Source organism: Musa acuminata, chromosome BXJ3-3 (genome assembly GCF_036884655.1).
Source record: "Musa acuminata AAA Group cultivar baxijiao chromosome BXJ3-3, Cavendish_Baxijiao_AAA, whole genome shotgun sequence".
NCBI classification, from domain to species: domain Eukaryota; kingdom Viridiplantae; phylum Streptophyta; class Magnoliopsida; order Zingiberales; family Musaceae; genus Musa; species Musa acuminata.
The window spans coordinates 39,765,829-39,782,235 of NC_088351.1; the positions used below are offsets into that span (position 1 = coordinate 39,765,829).

Below are 16,407 nucleotides of genomic sequence, written 5' to 3' on the forward strand. Positions count from 1 at the left end.
AGTTAGTTACCTTTAATATCTTAATCTATATATTTTAAAAAATTATATTATCATCTCAATAATTATAAAAATAAAATATTTAGGTTTATTTATTTTAGTGTCGTTGGTTTTATTAATGGAAACATGATAATAAAAAAATAATAATAATTTTAACGTTTTAATTGTGCTGACAGACAATGTCAATGGTAATGGATGACGATGTTATTGAGGGTCGCGGATGAATACAATGATGACGAGAGGTGAGGGTTTTCCAAGCGATCGTTACTGTTCTCCTTATTCGTAATAGCTATTCGTAACCTCTAACAACATCGTTGTTTGTTACCATCGATTGGGATATTAAAATTATTTATTATTATTATTTTATTATATTTTTATTAATAAAATTAATATTATCATGATAAATAAATTTAAATAGTTTATTTATATAATTATAGAAAAATATTAATATAATTTTTTAAAATGTAAGAATCAAAATACAAAAGATAATTAGTTAGAGAGAATAATATGTAATTAGCTCGTGAACACAACAATAACATCAAAGGCTCCGAAAAGCAGCTGTTGATCTATAGAACGGAGGAAGCAAACAAATGAAAACAAAAAACAAAAAAACACAGTTTCGTTGGCGATTACATGCGAAAAGTCCAAGTTATTAATTTTCAAAATACTTTTTTAAAATGATAAAATTATCCTCACTAATATCTGACCCACCGAAATCCGGACCACCATTTAGGCGCTTCTTCGGACCGCGAAACCTCTCGCTGAGTCCGAACCCTTGATGAAGTCTTCGTCGGGGTCTCCTCTCCCGTCCCTTGGCGCGCTGCCCTGCTTATTCCACCGTCAATGGCGGGGGAAGTAACCCTGAGGAAGGCCATCGGGGGCGTTCTCGGCTTCTTCATCCTGCTCCTGATCGGAATCCTTGCCTTCTCGATCCGCCTCTTCTCCGTAAGTCCTCCAATCCTCGATCTCTCGACTCTAGATCTGAGCTCGAGAGTGTAAGATTGGACTAGGATGTCTTCCTTCCTGGTTTACTGACGTATGTAGCTGTTGTTCGAATCGAACTCGTAGGTCATCAAGTATGAGAGCGTGATTCACGAGTTTGGTCCATACTTCAACTACAGAATCACTCAGGTATGACAGCTTTGAACTTATCTTTGCTTCATCCCCCTTCTCGTGCTCGCTGATGTGATTGCTTATTTTAATGGAGCTAGTTCTGTAACTCCTTCTGAATTTGAGGATTGTTTATCGATTCTGTGGATATGGTCCTCCCACAAGTTGATTTTTGATACCTTAGGACATTCGAGTTAGGAGACCTTGGAATACTGAACTTTATGTTGTTTATCGTTGAATGGATTTATTGTACTAAAAGCAAGGTATCAGTTCTTTTCATATGTAAAACAAGGAAATAATTCACCTTTTTCATTTTGAAAAAGCATAATGTAACTTATAACCCAACATTCGATATATGATATAGAAGATCTATTAGCACAAAGGCTTTCGTTATTACAGACAGAAGAACTATATAACACAATTAGTATCAGTCAATTATGCTGTATATGATAATTTCCTGGTTTTAGGACACTATGGAAGGAGGATCTTTAGGCTTTCGTTATTACAGTTGTCCATATTACTTTTGCAATTCAGCTCTTTTTCATGTTAAATGATACATCTGCTCCTCATTTTATCAACTATTGTTTCAGTTTCTTACAAGGAATGGAATATATGATTTCTGGAATTGGTTTGATGATCGAACCTGGTACTGTCTCAAAAAGATATGTCTACTCAAATTTCAGAAACTCCAAGGATGATTAATATGGCCTTGAATTCATACATTCACTTCTTGTCCATAGTTATCCACTTGGTCGTGTAATTGGTGGAACTGTTTACCCTGGTCTGACACTAACAGCAGGTTCCATATGGTGGTACGTATGCCAGATGTGAATTAGAGAAATAAATTGTCATCAGACTCTTAATCGAATAGCAATATAATTATTTGCTTTGTCAAAATCAAAATGAAAAAAATATTAGTGTGATTGCAGGCTGCTGAATAACCTCAACATTCCTCTGTCAGTGGAGACTGTCTGTGTATTCACTGCTCCAATTTTTTTGGCTAATGCAGCTTGGGCTACATACCTTCTCACAAAGGTAGACCATTATACATTATTTATATTGCCTGTCATCTTTCTCCAATTCCTGGTAGTTACTTGCTTTGCTATGCTTCTGATGTTTCTGTTACAGGAAGTTAAGGGAACCGGAGCTGGATTGACTGCAGCAGCCCTGTTGGCAATGGTAACTCTGTACTCATGTATTTGTGGAAGCAAGACATGTAGCCTTTTAAACCTGTAAATGCTGTAAATGCTGGAGAAGCAAGACATGTAGCCTTTTAAACCTGTAACCTGCAGGAATTTAAAAAGGTTGTTTACTGATGTGCAATCAATCTCTACTTCAGGAGAAGAAATCTCTTATTTTCTGAACCTTGAAGGCAATAAGTATTTAATGCACTCATCTTCGGGTGGTGCCAGTTGGTAAAGGGTATACGTTCATTTTATACTTTAAGGTCTTACTATGTAAAAATGTGTTGAGTTTATGAAACAACACGTCAATTATTCGAATAAGATTTATGATTTTAGCTGCCTATGGTTATATTTCTTACTAGTCTGGTACATAGCAATTAATCGATACAAAGGCACTTCAATTTCTCCAACATGTTCACACCTGGTATGTGGTGCCTTTTAGCATCGCCTTCCTGGGAAGTGAATTACTAAAATGCTTTTTTTTTTCCTGTTGCTTGCTTGCCTGAAGCCACATCAACAGCAAAAGTCGAATATTCTTGTGTACAAGATTCAGAGACTATGTATGTTTCAAAAATCTCCAAAGAATGCTTTGCATGAATCAAGTTTCTTAAACAGTACATTTTGTGCAGGTGGCATCTTGGTGGGACTATGGTTACCAAACAACTGCAATGGCAAATCGTACAGTCATTGTTGATAATAATACCTGGAATAACACTCATATCGCAACTGTAGGTACTGCTATGTCTTCTCCAGAGAAGCCAGATTGGGAGATATTCAATTCCCTGGATGTCAAATATGTTCTGGTCGTCTTTGGAGGTTGGCAATTATAATCTGAAATCTTCTAAGAACCTCAAATTAGAAAATTAAATTCTTTAACTCTGTAGCTTTTCTTTAAATGTTAAGGTCTTGTTGGCTACCCAAGTGATGATATCAATAAGTTCTTATGGATGGTTCGGATTGGAGGAGGTGTATTTCCACATATCAGGGAGCCTGACTACCTTGTAAGTTGTATATTTGTTCTATTAGTGATATCAGTAAGCTCTATAGTTGCAAATACAAAAAGATAAATGTTCTCCATCTATTTAATAATGAGAAGCAGCTCTAATTTCATATATGCAAATACAAAAAGATAAATGCTCTCCATCTTCTAGATGGTTTACAGTGTGTAAAGTCTCATTCGAAGCACCATTATGTGTGTTCTAAATGTTAGAATTCTATAAGAGAGGAGTGAGTGCTTGTAAGGGTTGTCTCCTAAACTTGGGAAACGAAGAAGAGGGGTGTAAAAGGTGATTGGTCTTCACCTATTGAAGGAAGACCGATAGTGGATACCGGTGGCCTCGACGCAAGAGGAATTGGCAGAGTGGATGTAGGTCACGACGACCGAACCATTATAAATTGGTGTGTTTTGTGGCTAGTAGAGATTGCATTAATTTCTATATCTGGAACCACACTAAGAGAAATCTCGTATCTTTTAGTAGATGTCTGTATATTACTCAGAATGATTTAGTTTTGATACTCGTATCCTTGATAAAGAGGGATGGCCAATATCGAATAGATGCACATGCTACTCCAACAACATTGAATTGCCTTATGTACAAGCTTTCTTATTACAGGGTTGCAAATCTTTCTCGATACAGTGACCTATAAGTTCTGGTTTTAAGTTTTATCTTTCTCATTACAGCCTTATGCTTGTTAAGTTTATCTTCATTCCTATTGCTTGTTTCCAGGTTTGTGGAAACAGATGGTAAAGGCTTTGATAGAGTCAGGGGGACTGAAATCGGGAAGAAGCATTTCAAGCTATCCCATTTTGAGGAGGCAAGTGTTTTTCGACTTATTTCCTGTGTTAGATAGTGTTTCATTGTTGTGTTTATGTTTCCATTGGGAAGAACTGCTTTTGTTTTTCCATACCATCTATGAAGTCTGATGCTAAGATGACAAGATTCTTGATTACTAAATCTGCAATGCTGTTGTATTAGCATCGTGTTACTTCACTGGCTGTTGTGGTTGTCGCAGGTGTTCACTACACATCATTGGATGGTTCGTATTTACAAATTGAAACCCCCGAAGAATAGGATTCGGGGGAAGTCTAACAAGTCTAAATCGGTATGTCAAGCTAGAAACAAAAATTTTGTGATCGGAGCTGAAATCCTATAACTTATCTGGCCAACTCATCTGTCTCTCTCTCTCTCTCGTTTGCAGAATTCCAAAGCCAACTCTACTAGCAAATCGAAAAGGATTGGTAATAATACAAAAAGGAAGAACCCCTGGCAGTGAATTAAGTAAAGCGGAATGACCTTCCAGCATAGTGTAAAAGGACTTGCACATGAATTATTACAAGAGTGATAGAGCAGTTGATAGCGGGCGGATACATGACCGAATACAGAGGTTACGGGTCTTATCACACCTTCCTAATGTATGTTTCTTTTTGCCTAATTTTGTTTTACATCATCGCATTTTTTATTGGTCATGGAAACCTGAAATCTAGTCATTTGTCATGCGATGTGATTCATCTGCGCAACCTTGGTGTACTCCGCCTTGTAACGACGATCGATGCCCTCGAAAGAAATAGCAGAAATTGCCATCGGCAACCTCATATCCACACATCAACATGATACTCATATGTCTCTCTCTGTATGTACCTGCAAATTCCAAGTACACGTCTGTATATATCCGTGTAGATCTCTATGAAATGTTGCTAAATTGAAACTTTAAGTGACATTTATATCTGTCTAAATAAAATATCAAATGTATTTATGCATGAATATGCATAATTAACGTGAATATGTTTTATGGTATCAAAGGTAAGTAGACATGTATGTTGTATTAAGATTTACCAAAAAAAAAAGAGAGTAAAATATGCGATTTCCACTATTGACAAGGCTACATATGTAAAAGCACTAAAACAAAAGGTGTCCCTCGGCGGTATAGGTAACCTTCCCCGCCTCATCGTACAAAACGAAAGAGTATCTCGCAACAAACTACCTCCATCGTCTCTCGCAACAAACTATCTCCATCGTCTCTCGCGATCTCCGTCTTTTTTGTTCGCTTCGCCCTCCGCTTCTGCCCCTTCTGAATAATGCTCCCCGGAACGGACGCTGACGATGGTGAGGCGATGGGATTCAGCTTCATCACGACCATGCTTCGCTCGGTCAGACGGAATCGGTGGAGGTAAGCTTCTGAACCCTATCGATGGATTGCATTTTTCTTATAGCTTCCTTGTCGGTGTGCCGATTGCTCTCGTGGTTACCGCCTTGTTCTCGATTCGTCGTCGCTTGATCCGGTGTCGGTTGCTTTCGGTGCATGAACTCGATGGTTCGACAGACTGTTCATTCATGTCCTTCTTCTTGATCAGTCAGTCGCTCTGATTCGACGTTCCGAGGGAGTGGTTGAATCCGATTAAGCCTTCGATATTTGCACCAAATGAGAGTTGGAGAGAGGGGATTTGAAATCCTGCGACCCGCTCAAACTAGGTTTTGGACATTCATCCAACTTAGAGGGTCTTATCGAAATCTCTTGGGATTGGATTGTCCGTTATCTCGTTAATACCCGATTACTGAAGCGCTTATGATTCACGAAGCATGCGACAAACTCGTTCTTAAATGAACTCTTAAATGTTGAGGACGGAGCCATTCAATTTTCTTTGGTTTAAAACACTTCAAAAAAATTACCTTAAAAAACAAATACAAAGGAATTAGATTTATTTCCGTTATTTTTGCAGAATGTATTGGCCCAGTCAACTGTTCAACTTTCTATTTTTCTCATCAAGACATAGACCATGACTAGTATCAAGTAGGCTCTTCTTTTTCTGCTTCTTCTTCTTTCTTTTGTCATGCTTGGAAGCATTCACATGATCGACTCATTTCAAGAATGATGCTCAGCCGTTGAAGAAAAAGATGATGTCGTTCAAGCAGTGAGGAAGCGGAAACGGATGAGTAGGTCTTCGTTGCATGTGCCTCCTGCAGTGCAGAACAGGAAACAACAAGTGGAGACGGACCGAGTAGGTTTTTGCTGCATATGCTTTTGTCCTTCTCGACTGTTGACGATCTCCGGCCAACGCCGCCGCCTCCAGTCGATGGCGGGAACCCCCCCCCTTTGCAATAACTTCCGACGCCGTTCGTGCCACCTTTTTTTGTCTCCATTATCGGTAGCAGTACGAATCTCGAACACGATGGACGGTACGGACCCGTCCGTCGAATTTTGAAATACTGGACCCCGAACGCCTAATTTCGACCCCATTCGATGGAAGCTAAAATTAACTGTCGCCACTTAGACTGAGTTAAAATCCTCGCTCCGCATCACTTTTGTTCATCGGACTATTACGGATTATTAAATGTATATGTTATATGTACACGGAAGTAAGGAACTCCGCCGTCACCTTTCTCAGAGGAGACGTACTCCGCACGTCTCGCACTAACATGCTTCACGCGGACATGGTTGCGCCACGTGGGTCGCCCTAAACTGAAACAGCTAAGTGGCAGATGGCATGTCAGCAGAGCGCTCGGTGTATGTCGCTTTCGTTCCTTGGCAGAAAAGCACAACTCCCAACATCACAAAACTCACCTGCCTCCGTCGGCGTCACGCAGCGTCCTACCCCGAGCCCAGTTGGATCCCCGGAGCACCCTGCCCAATCATCGCGACGGTGAGTCGGAGGGGTGAGGGAGGCCCACTCAAAATTGGTTTTTTCTTTAATGGTTTCGGTCCATCTATTCCATCGGTTCACTGTTGCTATTATCAGGCAGTGGGGGTGGCGAGCGCTTGGGAAACCGTTCCCCACCACCACACACGTTAACCTTTTTATTTTATCATCCGCACCTAATGACTTCATTACTTGCCTAATATTGACCGGAAACGTCACCCGTTGCCCCTCCGCTCTCCCCGAACTGGAATAGTGGCCGTGAGTACGGCGACCCACAAAGTGTGTGCGGACCGTCTAATTAAATATATGGGAGATGGTTTTCCCACGCAAGGATTAATAGGAGCGTCCGTTTCAAAATAAATAAGGCACCCCCCAAAATACAAATAAAAAATAAAAAAAGAAAAGAAAAGAAACATGTGCGGCAAGTTTTGTGAGGCGGAGGGCGCTCCAAGGGACATGGAAAGCAGTGAAGAGGGATAGGAGAAAAGGTTAAAGAAATGGAGGGGTAGCAATTGAAGCCGGGAATATGTGGCTCAAATCCGCAGGTTGAAGCTGCAGCGATTCCTTATCTCTCGCTCCCGTCTTCTTCTTGTTTCCCTTCTCGATTCTCAACTGTTATTATTGTTGGCCAAGTAAAAGAGGTGTGTGTGTAGAGACAGAGAGAGAGATGGGTGGCTCTGAGGCCGCGTCCGGCCCCAACACGGCCTGTGTCGCCTCCAGCGGCAGCCTCCGTGCGGCTTCCAGGGGGGAGGGCGACGATGGCGCGGAGGAGGACGAGGAGGGGGAGGAGCCCCGGCGCCGCCCGATCTCCCCCTCCGCCGCCGCGGGGTTTGAGGCCGGGTTCGGCAACGAGAGGGAGGTCAGCCTCCGGGAATGGCTGGACCAGCCGGGGCGCGCGGTCGACCTCCTCCAGTGCCTCCATATCTTCCGGCAGATCGCCGACGCGGTGAGCGCGGCCCACGCCCAGGGCGTCGTCGTCGGCAACGTCCGCCCCTCCTGCTTCGTCATGTCCTCCCTCGACCGCGTCTCCTTCATCGAGTCAGCCTCCTGCTCTTCCTCCTCCGACTCCTCCGAGGACGGCGCCGGGTCGCCCGACGGGTTCGTGGAGCGGTGCGCCACGGGAACTCCGGAGAGCGCCTCCGAGATGCCGGCGGTCTCGGCGTGCTTGGAGGAGGCCAAGGAGCGTGGGGAGGGCGACGTGGGCGCGGGAGATCGGATGGCGTTCCCGCTGAAGAAGATCTTGCTGATGGAGTCCATCTGGTACACGAGCCCAGAAGAAGCCACCGGGCGATCGGGTACATTTGCGTCGGACATCTATCGATTAGGCGTTCTTCTCTTCGAGGTTGGCAAAAATCTTCTCTCTCTCTCTCTCTCTCCCCTTCTTCTTCTTCTTCTTCTTCGTCTTCTTCTTCTTCGGTTTGATAGTTAGTTGGGATGGGATTGTTTTTGTTCCCAGCTGTTCTGCACGTTCGACTCGCTGGAAGAGAAGCTTATAACCATGTCCAACTTGAGACACCGGGTTCTACCACCGCAGCTGCTGCTCAAGTGGCCTAAGGAAGCTTCCTTCTGTCTGTGGCTCTTGCACCCTCAACCGGATACCCGGCCGAAGATGAGGTGGGTCTCAAATCTTGATTTCGAGTTCCGTCCTCGCCGGAAGAATGGTTAAATGCTTGAGCGTATACCATCTAAAATATATATATTGATATATAGATCCCTAGGTTCATTGATGCAGCACGTTACTTCGTTTAGGTTTCTCGTGAAACCCTTCATGACTTTGTCTTTTTCTATTTTCTATATTTAAATGTGAACTCGGGAGGCTCATGTCTTCGTAGTTCATATGATAATACCTCAGGCAAGATTGTCACCAGCAAACAAGAACCTCACAAGACCGAGGAGCTTACCATTTGTTCTTTTTGCCTCGAGGCCTGCCTGATCAATAGGGATGGTAACTCAAAAAGGATTCCTGTCAAGAAAAATTTGTACAATAAGCTATTGTTTGGCTTTCCGAATTAGCAAAAATAATTATTGCGAGTATTATGCTTGTTGCTTGAAGAATGTTGAAGGCTTATAGACGCATTCTTTGCCTTGAGGCCTCTGCCCGATCAAGCTTGGTGAGATACAAAATTCTCGCGCCATTTATTCTTTTGCCTTGAGGCCTGCCTGATCAAGGATGGTGAAATAAAAGGATCCCTTTCAAGGGAAAATAGTGCAATAAGTTAGTGTTTCACATTCCAAATTAGCAAAATTTGTTATTCTGATTATTATGCTTTTTTGTTTGAAGAAAGATGAAGGCTTATGGACTCATTTTTTTGCCTAGAGGCCTGCCTGATCAAGCTTGGTGACGTAAAAGGATTCCTGTCAAGGGAAAATAGTACAATAAGTTATTCTTTCGTTCACTTTTCAAATTAGAAAAAAAATGGTATTATTATTTGTGATAAGTATGCTTTTTGTTTGAAGAATGTTGAAGCCATATGGATGCTACTAGAATCAAGGTTATGACAAACTTTTCTTAGTAGGATGAGTATTTTACCTGAAGAATCTAAATTTCTAAAGGTAAATAGTGAAAGATTTAGTTTTTCAGAACTACATGGCCTAACATGCGTGAGCCAAATTAAGAATAATAGACACATCTGGTTCTGGACATATCTAGCTCAAAAGATTATTGCAGATGTCAAGTTGATCTTTCATTATATTTACTTGTTGATGTGATTATTCAACGAGCCTAGGGTGGTTGAACGTGTTAAATTCCCATCCAGAGCTCTTTCGAAGAGCGACTGCCTTGTAAGCCTGATGAATAACTTCATTCTGACTTTAAGACTGGTTAGTGCTTTTCTAAATGAAAATATCATTTGGATTAGATGTATACACAAGTGTTTGTGCATTTATTGACGTCTCATTTTGCCTATATTTTTCCTGGTGGTCATTTTGTTAACGACCTTCTTGTTTTTTCATATAATACAGTGAGGTATTACATAGTGAGTTCCTTAATCAACCAAGGGATAGTCTGGAGGAGCGTGACGCAGCCATTAAGTTAAAAGAAGAGATTGAAGATCAGGAATTACTGCTGGATTTTCTTTTGCATTTGCAGCAAAGAAAGAAGGAAATTGCTGATCGGTTGCATGATACCGTCTGTTTTCTCTCTGCTGATATCGAGGAGGTCCTACATCATCAGTCAATCCTCAAAAAGAAGTCATACCAAGAACTGGACAATGATGAGCACTCAGCTGTGGGAACATTGGATAAAGCCTCATTGCATCCCCTGATGGATGAGCACTCATACAGCTCTGGTTCTAGAAAACGCCTCAGACCTGAGCTTCAGAATTTTGTTCCTGAGGAGAATGTTGCTGAAGGTGCAAGATCAGAAACAGATCCGCAAATTCAGGAAAATGCATTATCAAAGAGCTCACGGTTGATGAAGAACTTTAAAAAATTGGAGGCAGCTTATTTTTCTGCAAGATGCAGGCAAATGAAACCATCAGGCAAATCAGTAACCAAATTCTTTCAAGTTACCAGTAGTGGCAGAGGGTCAATGATTAGGACTGAGGGAAGCTCAGTTGACGATAAAGTATATAGGAGAGGAAATACTGGTGAAACGAAAAGTGAATGGATAAATCCTTTTCTTGATGGCTTGCGCAAATATCTAGCATTCAGCAAGTTGAAAGTTAGGGCTGACCTTAAGCATGGTGATCTGCTGAATTCAATGAATTTAGTATGTTCCATGGGCTTTGATCGGGATAAAGAATTTTTTGCTACTGCTGGTGTAAATAAGAAAATTAAGGTTTTTGAATGTGACACAATTCTGAATGGTGACCGCGACATTCATTATCCTGTAACAGAAATGACAAATACATCAAAAATAAGCTGTATTTGTTGGAACAATTATATTAAGAGCCATATAGCCTCCAGCGACTTCGAGGGTGTTGTACAGGTACTGCATTTTTTGTTTGTTAATCTAACAATTTTGTCTTTTGATTTTGTGTGTAAATGCAAACTCAAATCAGGTGTGGGATGCTACGAGGAGCCAAGTTTTTGCAGAAATGCGGGAGCATGAGAGACGTGTATGGTCTGTTGACTTCTCTCTTGCAGACCCAACAAAATTGGCCAGTGGTAGTGATGATGGTGCTGTGAAGATATGGAATATCAATCAGGCAATTCTATTCTTGCACTTGGTGTATGTCTGCTTTTGAACTATATATACCACACTAATCAATTGGCTTTATGTTGATGAGTTTTCTTTACAATACAGAATAAAGAATATATCAAATGATTGTTCTTTCAGGCTGGAAGCGTGTGTACAGTCAAAACCAAGGCAAATGTGTGCTCCGTTCACTTTCAACCGGATTCTGCATATTCTCTTGCAATTGGTTCTGCTGATCATAAGATCTATTGTTATGATCTGCGGAACTTGAGAATACCTAGCTGTACACTAGCTGATCATATGAAGACAGTGAGCTATGTGAAATACTTGGATTCATCAACTATCGTATCTGCATCTACTGATAGTTCATTGAAGCTTTGGGACTTGTCCACAAGTATATCAAGAATGATAGAAACTCCTCTTCAGACTTTCACGGGGCATATAAATATAAAGGTATGCTGACCTGTTAAAACTTTCAACTCCTGTTGCTTGAATTGTTACTGGTAGTTGGCAATTAGACTTGCTTATTTGGTACAACAGGCTAGATAAGTAAGTTACAAGTACTTTATCTAGCATTTTGAAACTAATAATTATAATCTAAGAAACAATAGCTCCTTTTATTTATTAAATTGCATTTTCTGTTATTATCAGGTGATGAGATAGGTGCCTCTAGATCTTTATAATGCCTTTAGTCGCATCAAGAATTTGTGTCTTTTGGTACCCCTGTAACAAATTATTTATCTTGTCATCAATGTTGTGGATTCTATTTGAGTGTTGGAATTTTGGATTGGGAAAGGAAATAGGGTTTCATGTAATAGTGCACCTGTTGTTGATGATAGTCTATGAGCTTTGGTAAATTTACCCATCCTTTTCTTGGGATAATTTTCATGGTCTTTTTGTCATCAATATTTTGTCATCTTCTTAAGTAAAACTTAAAATAAAGGAAGAAAGGTTTTTATACTTGAGAAGCAAATCTTTAATTCTTTGAATAATGGAAACTTCCTATATTTTTAATCTGAATATCATTTCAAGAGGATAAGGAGGCTAACAAGAGGATATTGTTTAGAGTTAAAACTGGATAGATTGGAAAAGGGGTTTAAAATGTTGTGTGATTGTCATGTGCCCATTAAATATAAAATCTTTTAAGCTTGCTATATTTGGTGGGTTATGGAACAACATATCCAGAAAGTTAATCTCATGGATATTGGGCTTATGAGATGGATATATGATGTTACCGTTACAGGGAAAATAAGAACTGCAATTTGTGGTCATTCCAACAGACAAGAAAGTATTGCAAACTCGATGAAGGTGGTTTTGTTATGTTACAATGTACTTATGAATACACTAGCTAGGCAGGATATAGTCCATCCAAACTTATGGTGCAAGGAGAGATAGAGGGACCTCCAGAACATTTTATTGGAAATAAGTAGAGAGATTTCATAGTACTTACTGGAAATATAATTGATGCTGAATATGCCCTGAAAAGCCTTTGATCTAGGTTTGTCTTAGAAGTTAAGAGCAATGAACTAATTGCAGCTGGCACCTGCATTGGGCCTGAAAGCAGGAATATTAATGGCACCACCAATCAGGTAAAGTAGACAAAAAAGGGTGACAAAAAAGAGAAAATGTGACGGAGAACTTACATGTCAAATAGTTTCCTTCAGTCTCCATTTTGCTTGCATGTGTCCAGTCTCCAAGGAGAGCGACAAGATTGATTATGGACTCTTTCAATTATCTACATACGTCTTTATCCTTTCCTTGAAACATATAAAAGCTGAAATAATGCTTATCATTATAAGGAAGTTATATTTATGAAATTTGTTCTGCTTGTATGCTACAATACTTGGGTTTCAGGTGTTACTGTTCCCTCTTTGGAATGATTAATATTGTCTGTGCTGGATGGACAGGGAGCAAAGCTCCTAATGATGGTTTGGAGACATTCAATTCAGTTTTAGTCTTTTAGATAATCATCTAGGACTTCTCACATGGAGAATGCATATCTCTAAGTTTGACTTTGTGTATTCTTGTTCTACTTTGTTTGAACTTCAAAATGGATATTGCTAGGTCATTATTGAGTTATAATCTGTACTACTAGCTTCTCTTGGTAGGTTTATTTGCCTATTGATTCTTAACTTTCTGTTGATATGTTGCACTGTCTCATGTCAGCATCCACTTCCTTGTGGAGTTGGTGCATTTGTGGTGCTAGTTTTAATCTTTACTAGACTCAGGATATTTGTATGGTACTCTTTATACTATCATCATTGTCAAACTGGTTTGCACTCATCAGTGTCAAAGTTTTAGTCTTAAGAAAAGTTAATGGTACTCTTTATACTATCATCTTTTTAGATGCTACTCTTATTGGGGTCCTCGCTACGTCATACAGATCTTGCATTATCTGATAGCTTTGTTCTATTTGTGGTTTCCAACTGAGATGCAATGGAAATGAAAACAATTCGAAATATGGTTCTAATAGCAGAATAACTTATTCCATATATATAAGAAATATGACCTGATTGCTGCTACATTCATTCTGGATTTTGTTGTGCAGATTTGGTTTTCTGGATATAATTTGGATTCTACAATATCTTTCCTAGTTTTAGGCTTCAAAATGCATCTATCTGCGTCCCCTTTGTTTTCTTATATCAATCGGTTTCTTTATATTCTGAACAATTCATTCTGATGGTTTTTCGTATTTGTGGTTTGATGCTCTGCTGCTTCTTCCTTTCGCCAGAATTTTGTTGGCCTGTCTATTTCTGATGGATATATCGCGACAGGATCTGAAACAAATGAGGTATGCGTTATGCTTCTTTCTGTCAATATTGCTGTTAAAGGGATATATGATACAATTTTTTTTCTTAAGTGGGAAGTGGTGAAAGCAGGATTTGAAATGATTGACAAGATCTTTGTGAGCTATGTTAGTCGGTTCATGTGTTTATATAATTTGTGGGAGAAACTTGTTGATCTCTGTGCCATGACTGTGGAGCTTGGGAAAATATTATCAATAGGAAACCAAGACATATCTTACATTTCATAAATGAGATGACAACTATTGGAGGCCACCAGCAGCTTTGAATCAACAAATGTTTGTCAATGAGTTCAAGCAAATTATTAAATAATGTGAACATGTAAAGGCATTAGTTACAGTTCTATAAGTTCCATTGATTTTATTCAGTTCATGAGTAGAATATATGATGACAGAATAGAGGATTGCCAAATTAGAAAATATTAGTGACTTCTTGGGCTCATATAAATGCCTAAAATTTAGATAACTATATAATTGGAGTAGTTGGTTGCTGCAAGTTATTGCCAAATGAAGCCTAGAGTTCAGTGGTGAACCACATGGCACTTGATGCATGTTTTGACAGAGAGATTAACTGAGATATTGATACATTAGTTGTAAATTTTGAATGACTCTTGTCCGTTTTCATTCATTGCATAACCTCCTAAATTGTAAAAACTATTTTTTTTGAGATAGAGAGATAATGGATGCCCTAGATAAGCCTGGAGGGCATATTAAGTCATACGAAACCTTTTTAGACTGATTTGACAGACAAGGTCAGCTACTGTTAGAAGTGTCCTAGTGTTCAGTGTATTTCTTCAATCTTTGCCATGTTTCTATGCTAAAAAGTGTTACAAGAGATAGCCGCATGATAATAGCATGGTAGGATGACATTGGAGGAAAAGGAAAAGATACTTGTTAAATTATTGATCTCTCTCTCACCCCTCCTTCCCTCTCTCTCTCTATCTCTCTCTCTCTCTCTTCATCCCCTCGTGTGTGCATACATATCCATTAGTGTTATTGTGTAATTAGTGTCTGGTATTTGGAATGGATAACTTCTGGTTTTCCGGCTTCTGTTTTTCTTTCTTATCAAAGATACTAAGTGGACTACATTTCAGACGATGGCTTCCAAGAATTTGGTTTTTCTGGGAGCTAACCAGTTAGATCATCGTAGCAAATAAGATGATGAATAAACCTTTAGAATATTTATACATATATATTGCTGACTCTTCTTTTTCCGAAGTTTTACATTATAAAAAATATGTTGATGACTATTTTCAGAGCTTGCTATGTGTTTAATGGTCTATTGTCAATAAGGATCTTGTGACCTAAGCACAAGTCCTAGAGCCAATGTTTCAGTAGATCATCACAGATATGAAAGTTATGCAAGTCAACACAAATAGAAATCTGGAAGTTTTGAAGGCCATATTGTTACCATTATACTCGAAGCGAATTGCACTCTCGAAGAAGTTGGTATGTTATGGGGATTAAGAAGACAAGCTTAAACTGCAACACTGGCATGTACATGTGAGTTTGTACTGTGTGGGTGTGGATACTTGGTTCAATCCAATTTAATTTGTTTTCAAATAATTAGGCAACTCATTAGATGAAATCATTATTGAACAAGTTTCAGTGAGCGATCATAAATGATACATACCACAGAATGCTCAAGAATTGTCTCAAAAGCGGTAACATAGAATGCTGCTTGAATACACTAGAAAACAACTAGGAAGTGGCATATTTTTGGTTCAATTACCTTGCAGGAAGAGAGGAGTTTATGTTGGTCCCTTGTGATGTCCAAATGATTCTTCATCTGTCACATTAGTCAAAACGGACTGCATGTTGCTAAGACATTTTCTAAGCTCAGTCAAGCTTATTCATCATTAAACATATTGTCCATGATTCCTTCGTAGCAAGCAATATCTACTTGGAGTATATCAATATATAATAATGCCTTTGATTAGCTTAATCCCTGACATGCCCATTAGTTTCTTTTGTCTTGGATCAGGTTTTTGTCTATTCCAAAGCTTTTCCTATGCCAGTGTTGTCATACAAATTCAGCATTATCGACCCGATATCTGGCAAGGAAGTTGATGACACATCACAATTCATATCTTCTGTGTGCTGGCGAGGCCAGACTTCCATGTTGCTTGCTGCAAGTTCCAGCGGTAACATTAAATTCTTGGAGATGGTTTAAGTTCAGTGTTCACAGATAACGGCTATCTCGTGGTAACAAGTTAGTGCATTCATCGCTTTGTCAAGCAGCAGAAGCAATCAAGAATGATAAAAAGTGGCTGTGGTAGGAACGGTGAAGTTAGCAGGAGTCTCTACTTAATTATAGGTGAAGTTAACATATTGTATCATAAAAAAGGAAAAGAAGAAGAGGAAGACTAAGAGGGAATGGTTCATGTACATCATTGGTTACAGGTATATAGTCGATTACATCAAGCTTTTCGATCAACTGATTGGGTTTCCTTGGTTAAAGGTATGTTTTCCTTGCAATCTGGTGCATTGGGTGGTCTACATCATGCTTTTGGGAGTGTGATTAACTAGTATAACTGGG

The 16,407-nt window shown here is 39.6% G+C and overlaps 2 protein-coding genes across 4 annotated transcripts; both read left to right on the forward strand.

The window, feature by feature from the left end:
- The first annotated feature begins 729 nt into the window (after positions 1-729).
- On the forward strand, positions 730-5,049 carry LOC135633046 (dolichyl-diphosphooligosaccharide--protein glycosyltransferase subunit STT3A-like). The gene is made up of 12 exons (XM_065142102.1): positions 730-942; positions 1,066-1,128; positions 1,698-1,753; positions 1,848-1,919; positions 2,037-2,142; positions 2,236-2,286; positions 2,921-3,107; positions 3,195-3,292; positions 3,825-3,901; positions 4,016-4,106; positions 4,305-4,394; positions 4,491-5,049. Exons 1-12 carry the CDS (start codon positions 841-843, stop codon positions 4,563-4,565), a joined length of 1,068 nt encoding a protein of 355 aa, XP_064998174.1. The 5' UTR covers positions 730-840; the 3' UTR covers positions 4,566-5,049.
- A 2,389-nt stretch (positions 5,050-7,438) lies between these two features.
- On the forward strand, positions 7,439-16,305 carry LOC103979711 (protein SPA1-RELATED 4-like). Of its 3 annotated transcripts, none has more exons than XM_065143575.1 (7): positions 7,439-8,269; positions 8,384-8,541; positions 9,889-10,855; positions 10,929-11,075; positions 11,207-11,518; positions 13,797-13,856; positions 15,833-16,305. In XM_065143575.1, exons 1-7 carry the CDS (start codon positions 7,595-7,597, stop codon positions 16,058-16,060), a joined length of 2,547 nt encoding a protein of 848 aa, XP_064999647.1. In that variant the 5' UTR covers positions 7,439-7,594; the 3' UTR covers positions 16,061-16,305. The 3 variants fall into 3 exon arrangements, with proteins under 3 accessions (XP_064999647.1, XP_009394167.2, XP_064999648.1); XM_009395892.3 differs by having other exon boundaries at positions 7,440-8,269; positions 15,853-16,305; XM_065143576.1 differs by lacking the exons at positions 13,797-13,856; positions 15,833-16,305 and having other exon boundaries at positions 7,441-8,269; positions 10,929-11,098; positions 11,207-11,517.
- The last annotated feature ends 102 nt before the right edge of the window (positions 16,306-16,407 follow it).

Excerpts from the sequence above, each read along its gene's own strand:
- LOC135633046 (XM_065142102.1), top strand. The coding sequence starts at position 841 with ATGGCGGGGGAAGTAACCCTGAGGAAGGCCATCGGGGGCGTTCTCGGC. Across the intron at positions 2,143-2,235 it reads CTACATACCTTCTCACAAAG|GAAGTTAAGGGAACCGGAGC; the intron begins GTAGACCATTAT and ends TTTCTGTTACAG. Across the intron at positions 3,902-4,015 it reads ATGTACAAGCTTTCTTATTA|CAGGTTTGTGGAAACAGATG; the intron begins CAGGGTTGCAAA and ends ATTGCTTGTTTC.
- LOC103979711 (XM_065143575.1), top strand. The coding sequence starts at position 7,595 with ATGGGTGGCTCTGAGGCCGCGTCCGGCCCCAACACGGCCTGTGTCGCC. Across the intron at positions 8,270-8,383 it reads TAGGCGTTCTTCTCTTCGAG|CTGTTCTGCACGTTCGACTC; the intron begins GTTGGCAAAAAT and ends TTTTGTTCCCAG. Across the intron at positions 11,519-13,796 it reads CGGGGCATATAAATATAAAG|AATTTTGTTGGCCTGTCTAT; the intron begins GTATGCTGACCT and ends TCCTTTCGCCAG.